Genomic DNA, 14,444 nt, shown 5'->3' with positions numbered 1-14,444 from the left:
TGTGGGATGGGGGGAGTGGGGTGGTTGGTGGGTGGAGCAGCATCAGTTGCTTAGTAAAATCTCGGTTACATTTGGCATTTCTGCTGGGTAAAGTGACAACTGCCTGCTACATGTTACAGCAGAGGTTCCCAACCTTTCTTAGACTATTACTCCTGAGTGCAACCATACCTCAGCTTCTCGGAATCAGTGCAAGCTAACTTAAGTCCATATTCCAAAGTAGCATCCAGTCCACGTCCTATCAAAGTTCCTCAATATTAACACCTTAGTGAAACTCCATTGCACACTCTACAGATTTCATTGCAACTCACTCAGGCATTCCCCGGGTCAGCTTACATGGTCTCATCAGAGGGCATTTCTCTCGACAAGTGCCATTTGAGTCATGGCTCCACGGCAGTCGACAGTAATGTTGTGCAAGTTACCCTGTTTCCTTAGTAACATCGGGTGGCGCCACTACACAATCGGTGATAAATTATGGAATATTGCAATACGGCTTCTGAAAGCCAGGCTTTCACGATATGTTTAGACAGCAGTTACAGGATAGTCTGAAAGACTGCAATGATAAAGAGAGAGTGTTAAAAAACTAAATAAAAATAAAAAAGGTTACTAAGATAAACTTATGAACAGTATGTAAATTTGTATAGAAAAGAGTCTTGCGGTTCACACCAGGAACACAGTTTATTTTGCCCTACATCCTGAGCATGCTTCCTTATGCCAGAGTTCAACCAAAGACCACTGTGTGTGTGTGTGTGTGCGTGTGTGTGTGTGTGTGTGTGTGTGTGTGTGTTTTGATCAATACAGCATACAGTCTCACTCTGCAGCTGGAGATGGCCTCATCGCCACCAGGCTGGTTCACTTCATGGTGGAAATGTCATATCAGAGTAACTGTTGTCAGCGTGTGTACAGCAATGTATAGATATACTTTTTTAAACTATGCATTTTATGATTGTTTTGTTCATTGGGCAGTTTGCTTTTTCAAATGATGAGTTAAAATTTCAGGCTCCTGCAATAAGTAAAGGAAATACCTCTATGGGGTAGTATGAATCACTTTCATTCGCTGGTGTATATTTTGCATGCTGTGCTTTGCATGGTTTATGGTGTATACCTAACACAGTTTTATTATTTGTGCCTAGATGTTCCTTAAACCAAGTATAGAAACTGTTTGGGCTGTCCTATGTAGGGTTTTTTGCACTCTATACATTTTATTTTTTATGCTACAACCCCATAAATATGTAGACACCTGTGGTTGGTGACAATCTCATTAAACTTGTTCTGGGTATACTGCCACACAATCTTATAAAATTATTCAAATGCTAAAATACTAAAAGATCTTACATTTCCCCCATGTTGAAGTCACATTTCCCCCACGTTGAAGTCACATTTCCCCCACGTTGAAGCAGCTTTTCTCAAGGTGTAAACTGATTTAGCTGAAGATGCTTCAATAGCTACACTTAATTTTTCCACATCATAGTCAATACTATTGTGTAGTCTCAATTTAATGGAAACTTGTGTATGAAATTCTATACTGAGGTTTTAGAAAAAAATTTCAATTTTTTTTATTTCCTCTGTATGGAAGCATTGTATTTTTTGTATTTCTGTTGCGTATGACTTAGCCTCTTGGAAATCGTTAAATTTTGCTTTCAATTATTTAAATCATTTTGATTATGTCAGTCAGTACAAAATCATTGGCTGTTGCAAGCTGCTTAAGCATGTCTCGTATGTGCTGCTTTTCAATTTCTATCAAGAGTGGTTTCAAAAGTCTGTTACTTCTGCTGCTAAACAAAGCCATCTTGTGTTGTATAGCATGGGAGGAATTTGTGCTCATTATGTTATCTTAAAAGCTTATTTACCATACATTTTGAGCATCTGCCCTCCATTATTTTAGATATGATTAGTCTAAAACATTTAAAGCTTTATATTGATCATGTTCAATTGTAAAGATGATTTTTAGAATTATAACAAATGATCTGAATGAAGTGGCGCAACTGCTGCGGCACCATGAATAAGATGGCACCTGTTGAGAAGAGTGCCCTCTGGCAAGACCACATACGACGGCCCGGGGCCTGCCTGAGTGAGTTGTGATGCGACAGGCATCAAAACAAAAATAGGCTGCACAATTTCAATGAAATAAATTCAAAACAAAAACATGGAAACACCACAACCTCTAAAGCAGATAAAGTAAACCTGTTAATCATTATAGACAAACAAGAATGTATACAGAAAACTCAGAAGTTTTTTATGGAGAATGGTATAGAACACACGGATTACAATCCTGGAAAGATGATTCAAAATAACCTAAAAAGCGAACAGTGTGTGACACAATTTTTATTTGTTCCTGCAGAGAAAAGTAACTTTATAAATATGAACCCCAGAACACACATAAGAAAAGTGCAAAAAACATTGCACAACAGACCAAAATACTAGTGTAAAGAAGCTGACTCAGGACAATGGACTGAATTGACAGTGTTCTTGAAGTGAAGTGCAAGAGATTCTTCTATTCTAATTTAACTTTATATACTGTCCACAAACTTTTCTTTGTAACTGTTTTATTTAAAACGTAATGACTCTAATCCTCTTGATAAGACACATATGAAGTGTAACATCTCCTAAATGTACATCCTTCCATTCTAAAACTGAAACCAACTAGTTGCTCCGCAAATATAAGTGTAACCATACACACTGTTTTCTTTACCATGTGCATGTTTCAGGTTAGTTAGGTAAAATCAAACACCGTATGTCTCTAATTTATTTTAACATATCTGAAGTAGTTCAACAAGGAACAAAACTTCTAATAAATGTGACAGGGCATTTCATTAAAGGACATTATAGCATACAACTGTAACAATCTAACTCATTTTTGTAATCCACTGCAATAGCAGTGCATCAAGCAGAACTGTTGACTATGCTGTCTGGTGAATGTGGATCTTATTGTTCATATCAGTTTTAAAATAGTTCTCACAATTCAGATAGAGTGGTGAATGTTTTATCAGAAGAGTTCCCTGAACTGTTTTTTGAAGAGTTCCCTGAACTGATTTATCAGAAGATTTCCCTGATATTTAAAGATTGAAATTCCAAATTTCTCTGGCCCAATTTCTGATTTATGTGAGAGCAAGTTTTAGTTTCTAGTTTTCAAAATAAAAAATTACATATTTCGAATTGCGTAACACTTACTAGAGATTATTCCAAGTTCAACTAGGATTGAAAAATGGATACACATAGACAGGAAACAGATAATTCTTATTTGTTAAAGAAATAATGTTCAATTGTAATACTATGTAGCACAGTAACAGCAGACAAATTTAAAACTTCATTCACACAGAGATAATTCATAATAGATAAATAGTAAACATTATAATATCATTAAAAAAAGAAAGTAAGAAGGAAAGCAACAAACTGATAAGGCCCTGATGTCAATGTGATAGTCAAAAGACCACCATAGGTTTGTTAAACTAAGTCAAATGTCAGTACATAAAAATGTGCACAAAGTTACGGTATTCATAACACTAGAGTCACAATTGGAAAGTTATAGTTTTAGCAACTCATAACACTTTTATACAATAAATTGATAATAATTCATTAGTCACCAGACCAACAAAGAGCTACTCTAAGGCAACCAACCTAACACAATAAATGAAATTTATGCAGTGTCAAGCCTTTGAACACAAGCACAAACACAGTGTGCTGGATTATTTCTTATGTAGTGGTCGATTACTATCTAAATGTAAGTCAACAAGTGTGTTGCCCAAAGGTTAAGCTCAGGCACAGCATGACCCAGAAAGAAGTTTGATGGGGTCGTATCTATGATTATCACCTGGCACTGTGTGAGCTGGCTGTTGTTTTCCAGTCAAAATTATATCTGTCAAATGAGGCCATCATATCATAGCATATGGTGAGTGCGCATCTCCAATTGTTATTCAAGGGGACTGCACATCTTCACTTCACCAACGCAGTTATTCATCAAAGTCATTTATCTGAACTTACGGTGTGAAAATTAAGTTCAAGTTTCCCCTCATTTCTGGCAGTCCATAGGATGTTCACAATGACAAAGTGACAATGTGTGACAGAAGAAAGAGAATCTCTGTTTGTTGTGTGATTGCAGTTGTGTTGCTCCTTTAATTCTTTCCCAAAAGCATATCAAAGGTTATGTACTTTCTTCCCTACACTGTCATGTCAGGCTCCAGATATTTCAGTTTTCCTATTTGGAAAACTTAAGAGACTGGCCCCCTTTTTTCACTGGACTGGAATACGAAAAACATTATAGATCTAAATGAGCAGAAAGATCCCGGTAGCCTTCAATAAAAGCCAAAGGTGCATTAAAAAAGAAAAAGATATTGGTAACAATACGAGAGAAGGAAAGTTGCTACTCACCATATAGCGGAGATGCTGAGCCGCGATAGGCACAATAAAAAGATTCACACAATCATAGCTTTCGGCCATTAAGGCCTTTGTCAGCAGTAGACAAACACACACACACACACACACACACACACACACACACACACACACAAGCGCAGCTTACACACACACACACACACACACACCTGCAGTCTCAGAGAGCTGAAACTACAATGCGAGCAGCAGCAGCACCAGTGCATGATGGGAGTGGTGACTGGGTGGGGGTAAGGAGGAGGCTGGGGTGGGGAGGGGAAGGGATAGTATGGTGGGAGTGGTGGACAGTGAAGTGTTGCAGTTTAGATGGAAGGTAGGAGAGAAGGTGCGGAGGGGGGAGGGGGTAAGTGGCAGAAAGGAGAAAAGTAAAAATAAAAGAAATTAAAAGACTGGGTGTGGCGGTGAAATGACGGCTGTGTAGTGCTGGAATGGGAACAGGGAGAGGGATGGATGGTTGAGGACAGTGACTAACAAAGGTTGAGGTCAGGAGGGTTACGGGAACGCAGGATGTACTGTAGGGAAAGTTCCCACCTGCGCAATCAGAAAAGCTGGTGTTGGTGGGAAGAATCCATATGGCACAGGCTGTGAAGCAGTCACTGAGATGAGGGATATCATGTTTGGCAGTGTGTTCAGCTACAGGGTGGTCGACTTGTTTTTTGGCCACAGTTTGTCGGTGGCCATTCATGAGGACAGACAGGTGGTTGGTTGTCATGCCTACATAGAACGCAGCACAGTGGTTGCAGCTTAGCTTGTAGATCACATGACTGGTTTCACAAGTAGTGGTGGTGGTGGTTAGTGTTTAACGTCCCGTCGACAACGAGGTCATTAGAGACAGAGCGCAAGCTCGGGTTAGGGAAGGATTAGGAAGGAAATCGGCCGTGCCCTTTCAAAGGAACCATCCCGGCATTTGCCTGAAAGGATTTAGGGAAACCACGGAAAACCTAAATCAGGATGGCCGGAGACGGGATTGAACCGTCGTCCTCCCGAATGCGAGTCCAGTGTGCTAACCACTGCGCCACCTCGCTCGGTTTCACAAGTAGTCCTGCCTTTGATGTGATAGGTAATGTTAGTGAGCGGACTGGAGTAAGTGGCGGTAGGAAAATGTATGGGACTGGTCTTGCATCTAAGCCTATTACAGGGGTTTGAGCCATGAGGTAAGGGATTGGGAGCAGGGGTTGTGTAAGGATGGACGAGTATATTGTGTAGGTTCGGTGGACGGCAGAATATCACGGTAGGAGGGGTGGGAAGGATAGTGGGTAGGACATTTCTCATTTCAGGGCACAACGAGAAGTAATCGAAACCCTGGCGGAGAATGTAATTCAGTTGCTCCAGTCCCGGATGGTAGTGAGTTATGAGGGGAATGCTCCTCTGTGGCCGGACTGTGGGACTACGGGAGGTGGCGAGAGACTTGAAAGATAAGGCATGGGAGATTTGTTTCTGTACACGGGTGGGAGGATAATTACTGTCAGTGAAGGCTTCAGTGCGACCCTTGGTATATTTAGAGAGGGACTGCTCGTCACTGCAGATGCGATGACCACGGGTGGCTAGGCTGTACAGAAGGGACTTCTTGGTATGAAACGGGTGGCAGCTGTCGAAGTGGAGGTATTACTGGTGGTTAGTAGGTTTGATATGGATGGAGGTACTGATGTAGCCATCTCTGAGGTAGAGATCAACATCTAGGAAGGTGGCTTGTTGGGTTGAGTAGGACCAGGTGAAGCAAATGGGGGAGAAGTAGTTGAGGTTCTAGGGGAATGTGAATCAGGTGTCCTCGCCTTCAATCCAGATAGCAAAGATATAGGTTGTGTAGCAGCAGGCTCAGTTCAGGTGACTGTTGATGAGAAAATTGTGCGAATTGTACAATTATCAAAGCGAGCTGCACAATGTATTATTGAAAAAAGTGAGACTCACACAAGCAAATGGATTGCCTAAATTGCACAGTTCTGGCAGTCAGCTGCATGCATAAACAAACAAGACTTTGTATGGCTGGCATTCTGCACCTCTTTAATGCTTCTCCAAGAGCAAAACTGGTGCACTGTTCTATGAATCACCAATTCTTTCTAGCAATGTGAGAGTTGTACTCACATCTGGTGATGGACCAGGATTAGTCTCTTCATTCATTTCAAAATAAGAAAACAAAACAATGAGCAACAAACAACCCAAAGCATTTAGTAACAGGTAGTATGCAATTGCTTCCTTAGGCTGGCAGTGTTCTAAAAATGGTGGCATACTTCTAGTGATATCTCATGCAACTATAGTTCAAAACATCCCCCACCTAAAACTGCCACATGAATGTATTTGAATAACATTTCTGTATTGTGTTTCTGCCCATTGGTCAACACAAGCTTTAAGTTTATGTTCATTGTGATGTCTGCAGCAAATCATCCTCACTACTGGTTCCACCTGCCTTTTCATAATTATAATAGCATAAATATAGACTAAAATAGTTTTACTCTTCTGGTAATAATTTAAGGTTTATTGTAGTTCTCTCTCTTTCAAATGGAGTACTTTGCTATTACAAATATGATATCGCTTTGGCCTTCACACCCACTTTCATTCACCGACACCAACTGAAGAAATTAGTTCTTACCTACATCTTTTCATTATTTGTATGCCACTTGTTTATTACTGGAATCATATATTGCAAATTTACTAATTCATGTAAGTTTATGCTCTTACTATGGCATTTGTCTTTGACTGGGGGTTCAACTTCCTACATATGCAATGGGTTTTTTTTTCCAAAAAGCTAATTTCAGCACTGCTTTCTATGCGAATAACCATTATGCTTTTAATAAGGCACTCATGAACATTTGTTTAATATAGCTTTTTGTTCAACACTTCCATTTCATTATAATTTGTTACCTGGGTACCTTCCCAGTGACAATGTAATCCACCTGTTACAATAATTTTGAGGCATAATGTAATCAGCATTTCATAATAATTTTGCGGCATACTTCCACCATTAACTTGAAGTAACTCATGTCACATAGAACAATAATAATGATGTAAGGTTTATTTTTGGCAACCATTGTTCTAATTATTACAAAACAGAATGAAATGACAAATAGTGTCTCACCCCTTTTTATACATGGAAGTACATTACAATACTTCATAAATGTGAAACAATAAGTTTACTACACTGTCTCGGCTCCAGTGGAGTAAGAAATTTTTTCAATTTCACAAAAAAAGCCATTTCATCTACACTGCAGCTTAAGTTATTAGTTTCATAAATTGTAGCTTTGCTTACAATTGTTTTATGGTCATTTGAGTCTCTTTGTATTAGACTAAAATTTAGGAGCAGAAAATGTAATTACTATTTCATTCATTAACTAGAAAAAATATGAAACAAACAGCCACACTTCTCACCACTTGGAGCACTAATATCACTACAGCTGTCAAACAGTAACTACTTCTATAACAATACATGTCATTAGTGTAGATGTTAGACTGTATTTTGAAACACACACTCAATTATAGATTCTCCTGTAACAGGTTGGACGAGGTAGTTCCTCTGATCAGAAGAAAGGAAGTATTAATACATATTTAGTGAAGCACCATGAGTTTCAGTCTGACCTTCAGTTGTTGGCTGCTTCACTTTTCTAGTTTTCTAACTGTAACAACACAGTGACCACCTTTAGCCAACTACATTAAGTAACACTGGCATAGTTGAAATGTGCATAAATGTTTACTTAATGAATCCGATGCTGAATTTCACACTGCTGAAATTAATCCATCCTTTAGGACTCTTTGTACTGAAGAGCAGTACTTCTATAACAAAATACTCCCTCCCCCGTCCCCCACAAGCGCGCGAACTTGCGCGTGCTCACATGCACATGCACACGCACACACAGGATTGTATGTTCAGCTGGCACAATATACACTGAAGCGCCAAAGAAACTGGTATAGGCATGCATATTCAAATACAGAGATATCTGAACAGGCAAAATATGGCGCTGCAGTCGGCAATGCCTATGTAAGATAACAAGTGTCTGGTGCAGTTGTTAAATCGGTTACTGCTGCTACAATGGCAGTTTATCAAGATTTAAGTGAGTTTGAATGTGGCGTTATAGTCAGCGCATGAGCAATGGGACACAGCATCTCAGAGGTAGCGATGAAGTGGGGATTTTCCCGTATGATCATTTCATGAGTGCCCCCTGAATATCATGAATCTGGTAAAACATAAAATCTCCAACATTTCTGTGGTCAGGAAAAGATCGAGCAAGAACAGGACCAAAGATGACTGAAGAGAACTGTTCAACATCACAGAAGTGCAACACTTCCACAAATTGTTGCGGATTTCAGTGCTGGGCCATCAACAAGTGTCGTGTGTGAACCATACAATGGAACTTCATCGATATGGTCTTTCGGAGCTGAAGGCCCACTTGTGTACCCTCGATGACTGCACGACACATAGCTTTACACCTCGCCTCAGCCTGTCAACAGTGACATTGGACTGATGATGACTGGGAAACATGTTGCCTGATCAGACAAGTCTCGTTTCAGATTGTATCGAGCAGACGGACGTGTACGGGTTTGGAGACAACAACAAACCCTGCAAGTCAGCAGGGGCAGTTCAAGCTGGTGGAGGCTCTGTAATGGGGCGGAGGCTTTATAATGGTGTGGGACATGTGCAGTTGGAGTGACACGGGCCCCCTGATATGTCTGGAATTTACTCTGACAGCTGACAAGTATTTAAGCATCCTGTCTGATCACCTGCATCCATTTATGTCCATTGTGCATTCTCACAGACTTGGGCAATTCCAGCAAGGCAATGCAACACCCCGTACATCCAGAATTGCTACAGAGTAGCTCCAGGAACACTCTTCTGAGTTTAAACACTTCTGCTGGACACCACACTCTACAGAAATGAACGTTATTGAGCATATCTGGGATGCCTTGCAACATGCTGTTCAGAAGGGATCTCCACCCCCTCATACCCTTATGGATTTATGGACAGCCCTGCAGGATTCATGGTGTCAATTCCCTACAGCACTCCAACTAGTAGATTCCATGCCATGTCGTGTTGTGGCACTCCTGTGTCCTCACAGGGCCCTTCATGATATTAGGCAGGGGTACCAATTTCTTTGGCTCTTCAGTGTAGCAGCACTAGTGTGTGAGTATGTGTGAGGGGCAGGAGGGTGAACACGACTTTATGCATACTTTGGCTCATTAAAGGATCCATCTTTTCATTCTTTTTCTGTGCATGTCAGACGGTTCAATGCCTCCATTATTTGGTAAGTTCTCTCCTTCACTCTTAAATTATTTCCATTGAGCTAGAACTTTCCTCTTGATAAAGATACAATTATTTAATAGTGAAAGTGTGGCTGAAATAATTTACCTCAAATAATTTCTATCTGCTGTATATGAAATTATAATTTAAAAACTATATATGGAGGGATCAGATAAGTGTTCTTACTCTTATTGTTGGTGTGGTCTTCAGTTCATAGACTAGTTTGATGCAGTTCTCCTGCTATTACAGTTTTCTAAATAATCGGAAACAGTTAAGATCCTTTATACTAAAGTGGAACAAGACTTGTAAATCACTGCCATGTATTTCAGACTTTGAAAATTCATGACAACAGAGTAAAGTGTGATGCTAATGAAGTTTTGTTTTTAGAATGTTTAACAGTCATGTATGATTAGATTATGACTCTTTGATTACCAGGAAGGATGTTACTAAAATATTTTCACAAAGCAAGGAATACTGTACACATACCAGCATGTGAAATTGTTGCTGATCAGAAAATGGAAATGTCAGCCTGTGTACTAAGGTCAATTTGTCACCAAATTCCTGAAACAAAGAATTTCTTTATTGTGCACACAGAAAATGATAGCTACAGTCATTCACTGTTCTAACTAATATTTAGCATGTAAGATACACAAATCCAATAGATAAAGAAATTTTAACCTATAAAAATTGAGTTCTTCAGTTCATATCAAAATGTTTTCATGCTTTCACAGCAGACATCAGAAAACTTGAAGTCAGAACTGTTGCTCACAAAAGGGAATTGCAAATTATTACGTTTAAACCACATGTAACCTCAACATGTGTCAATTATATGTGAACTCTGAGACATTCAGAATGAAAAGTTAGTTCCAATCCAAAAGACATGGAAATGAATCTTTTCGACAAATTAAAACTATGAACAAGACAACTCAAAGATATCGCATACATTCTTTTTCACCATCAAAGTTTAACATAAACTTTGGCTAAACAATATAGCATTGCTGGTATCTCTATATCTGCTCTGCAAATATGATTGCAGTCAAAACATATGTTTTCCATTTCATATTTGCATGTTGTTGCTTCATGAGTAGTTTCCTAGAAACAACAAGAAAAATTACTAATTGCGGCCTAATGAAACACATGATTACACTTCTCTGTACAGATTTTAGTTGCACTGATATCTACAATTTGCTTTTCAGTAACAGCATGTATTACATACAATCCATCATTAAAAAGTATGCATGATTCTTACACATAGCAGGAATGATGCATTCAACTTAGACGGATAGTATTTTCAGAATACAGAAGCACATTACAAGAATTATATCTGATCTTAATTGCAGAACATCCAGCAGGAAGTTTTCAGTAACCTTGGCATTTTGCCAACTGTTTCACACACATGTACTCACTAATTTCCACAACTATTCCTCTTTGATCAAAATATAGTAAAGCATGCATATAACACTAAAAGCACTAAACCTCCACAAATACTTCAAGGGTGTAACATTAGTATAAAAAGGAATCAGGTAAGTAGGCACACATGTATTCAACAACCTCAAAGAGTATATTAAATAAACTATGGGTAATGTGGTGGAGTTTACAACTGAACAAAGACCTTTTTGTTGAGTAACCCCTTCTACTCCACTGAAGAGTATCTTCAAAGGATTTAGTAAAATTCATGTTTTAGTTTATTTAGTAATTAGTATTACAATACAATTATATTTCGTGTAATCTTATGCAATGTCACTTCATTTCTCTTAAATAAATCGTACAACCTTGACATATTTCAACATCTCAAAGATGTGGAATGTGACTAATGTAAGGTAATGTGCTGAGCAGATGGGAGTCCTATGACAGACTCCACAAATAACAATGCAAGAATTGGACAAATTATCTTTGAATGTCTTCAACAATACCTTAACAAGTGCACTTATTTCTAGCGGCTCTGGTACAATATCGGTAACTTCACGTATTTCTCCTTTCTTCTTTTTCTTCTTCTTTGTGTCACTGCCTAGATCTTCGATTTCATAATTGAGAGCTACAGTCTTGTAGCCATCTGAAATAAGCCACAATAACACTTTTAAAAAATTAAGACCAAAAGAACACAAGACGTAGATTATGTTGTTGATGTAATTTAAAATTACTCCTTTGCATTCCCAAGATGTTTTATTATTATTTCAGTTTTGCATATTGACATGTCACATCTAAACTTTATTTTGCACTACCTTCTGCTTTGTCACACTTTAGTATGATGTTTCTGCCATTCTTTCACCTGCTTTTTTTAAAGAGGATTTTCAGCCCCAGAGCTTAATAGTAGTTTGTACACTTTTACAAGATCTGTCCAGAAAGTACATGCCACTTCGTTCTACCACCACCATAGCATTAGTGTCGCAGTTTTGCCAGCTGAAAATTTATCATCAACGTGTGGAGATTTATGGTAAAAATTTAATGACTGATGGTGAAAACATGGGCAAGACAATTCAATGATCAATGAACCAATGTTCATGATGAAGCACAGAGTGGCCAGCCTTCTGTTGTCAATGATGGTTTGGTTGAGAAAATGAATAAGAAAATACATGAAAAACAGACTTTTCACAATAAGAATACTCGTGATGACTTTCCACAAATTTCAGAAACTCTTTTTCTTAAAATTGTCACAAATCACTTAAATTTTTACGAATTGTGTCCCTGTTGGTTTACAAAAATGCTTACAGATGTTCACAAAATGAAGCGACTTGGGAGTGCCTTAACATTTCTTACCCGAGACAGTGATAAGGGAGACAAGTTCTTAAGCAAAACTTGGGTTTGTCATGTCATTCCATAATCAAAACAACAGTCGAGGGAATGGTTGCTAAAACAAATCAACAATTAGTTGTGATTTGTTTATCTCAATACAGCAGTATATGCAAGCTGGTTTTGTTAGGACTTACACAATATATAGAATCAAATCTCGAACTTTATTGTGTATATGGAAGGACAGGGGGGGTGGGGGGGGGGGCAGGGGGCGGGGGGTCATAGAGCTTTTGTATCATTTCCAAATTCTCGTAAGTAAATGAAGGCATTTTCTTAATCTATTACAATAACAACTACAACAGTGAGAAAATTATCGAGACTGTGAAGCCTGGAAGCTATGCTGCAAAAAAGAATTTTTTTTATTTATGTTAAAAAGACACAGATGTAACTTGCGGACATTGGGAGAGGTGGACTGTAGCACCACAGCTCTCCTTACCCTTCCCCCGTATTTGCCTCTGTGCATATGCCATGATCTGACTATAAGGAAAGGACAACAGAGAGGCGTTTCCATCAGTTAGCACATGGTTTTGAGGTACTATGAGAAGTACAGTCATGTCACAACTATTGTTGAATTTTTAAACTGATTTAACATGAGTTCATGGAGAGACAGTGTATTTTGTATTAACTACATGAAACACTTTTTCCCTGGTTCACAAAACTTTATTATCTTCGTATGACTTTGGTTTCGGATTGTAAGCCCACTTTCCAGTACAAAACTGTTCCCAAAGATGTCAACTAAGTGAAGATAAACACATCACTTCTCAGACTATTGCTTTTCAAGGTAAACTGTAAAAGTTATCTCTACTGACCATTTGTCAGAGTTACATTTGCGTTTTAAAGCCTTATGACATCCATTGGAATAATATTTACTGTCATTAAGACTAAACATACAATACAATGGAGTTATTAGCACAGGGATAATTAAACTGAGTATGCTCATTCAGTAGTAAATGTGGGGATGCACTTATCTTTTTTTTCTTTCTAAGTGAGTGAGCTTCCCCTCTACATCTGTTACATAATTGTCTTCATGATTTAAGCAATGTGCAGCAAAGGATCTAGTGTCTTTGACATTCAGCTTCAATTATGTTCTCTGAATTATGCAATTTGCCTTTCATAGGTAAAATTTCTGTCCCACGGACACAGGTAGATGTTTCTTCAGTTCAAAAGAGAAACACCTTGTCATCAAGTGAGATGTATAAGATCATATGCCAGGAGTGGCAAACCTGTTATAGAAGTCAGACTGAGTGGTCAATCTCTACTAGGCTCAAAGAACACAATACACAATGGAGATTAAAGAAGGCAGATTCATCCTTTTCTGAACACTGCTTACACCATGATTACAAATATGTAATTTATGTAATTGAAGTACAAGTCACACAAAGGGAAAGGGTGCAAAGCACACTCAACGAGAAATATCAGAAATTAAAAACAGGTATGTTCATCCTCACATTTACTACTGAATCAGTAGACTCAGCTCAATTATTTACCCCTTTTAGATTATGTTGCACCTTCTATGTAGGAGTGGAACCTTGGTGCCTTGATTCATAAACAGGTAATCACGCAAATATGGGGTTTTGTGTTCTTAGTGTTATTGCAATGTATGTTTAGTTGTAGTTGGAATAATATTACCCTAATGGATGTCATAAGATATTACTATACAAATGTAACTGTGTCAAAATAGCCAACAGAGAGTGTGATGACATGTTCACTTAACCAGCACCACATCACTTTCAGTGTTCACATTTGATGCCATTGGTGAGAGAACGAAATGAGAGCTCCTACTTTCCTTGCTGCCAGCATCACTGCAGAACAAGTGGGGACAGCTGCATGTTAGCAGCATGGCCCGCAGTCTCTTCCATCATTCACGCTCCATGAAGGTTGCACTTTAAGGTTAGAACTGTTAATCGATTGTTATGACAGATTTGCTTGTTACTGGATTTGGCCTTTTCCAGTTGTTTCTGTCCACCTGTCTGTGTCACCGCCAGTGTTTGAACACAACAATTATATTTACTGAGTGCTTTTATTTGCAGTAAAACTGTAG

At 38.6% G+C, this 14,444-nt stretch overlaps 1 protein-coding gene across 2 annotated transcripts in view; it reads right to left on the bottom strand.

The window, feature by feature from the left end:
- The window catches only part of LOC124596294 (ribonuclease P protein subunit p30), an 85,417-nt gene that overhangs the window by 54,207 nt on the left and 16,766 nt on the right, over window positions 1–14,444 (bottom strand). For both annotated transcript variants that reach the window (XM_047135388.1, XM_047135389.1), the window contains exons 2-3: window positions 11,527–11,666; window positions 10,100–10,174 (exon numbers count right to left, since the gene is read on the bottom strand). In XM_047135388.1, the coding sequence (XP_046991344.1) occupies window positions 10,100–10,174; window positions 11,527–11,666 (215 nt within the window). The remainder of the gene's footprint in view (window positions 1–10,099; window positions 10,175–11,526; window positions 11,667–14,444) is intronic.

Source organism: Schistocerca americana, chromosome 2 (assembly GCF_021461395.2).
Source record: "Schistocerca americana isolate TAMUIC-IGC-003095 chromosome 2, iqSchAmer2.1, whole genome shotgun sequence".
Taxonomy (NCBI): domain Eukaryota; kingdom Metazoa; phylum Arthropoda; class Insecta; order Orthoptera; family Acrididae; genus Schistocerca; species Schistocerca americana.
The sequence above is the reverse complement of the archived record's forward strand: the minus strand, read 5'-3'. Positions and strand labels throughout refer to the sequence as shown.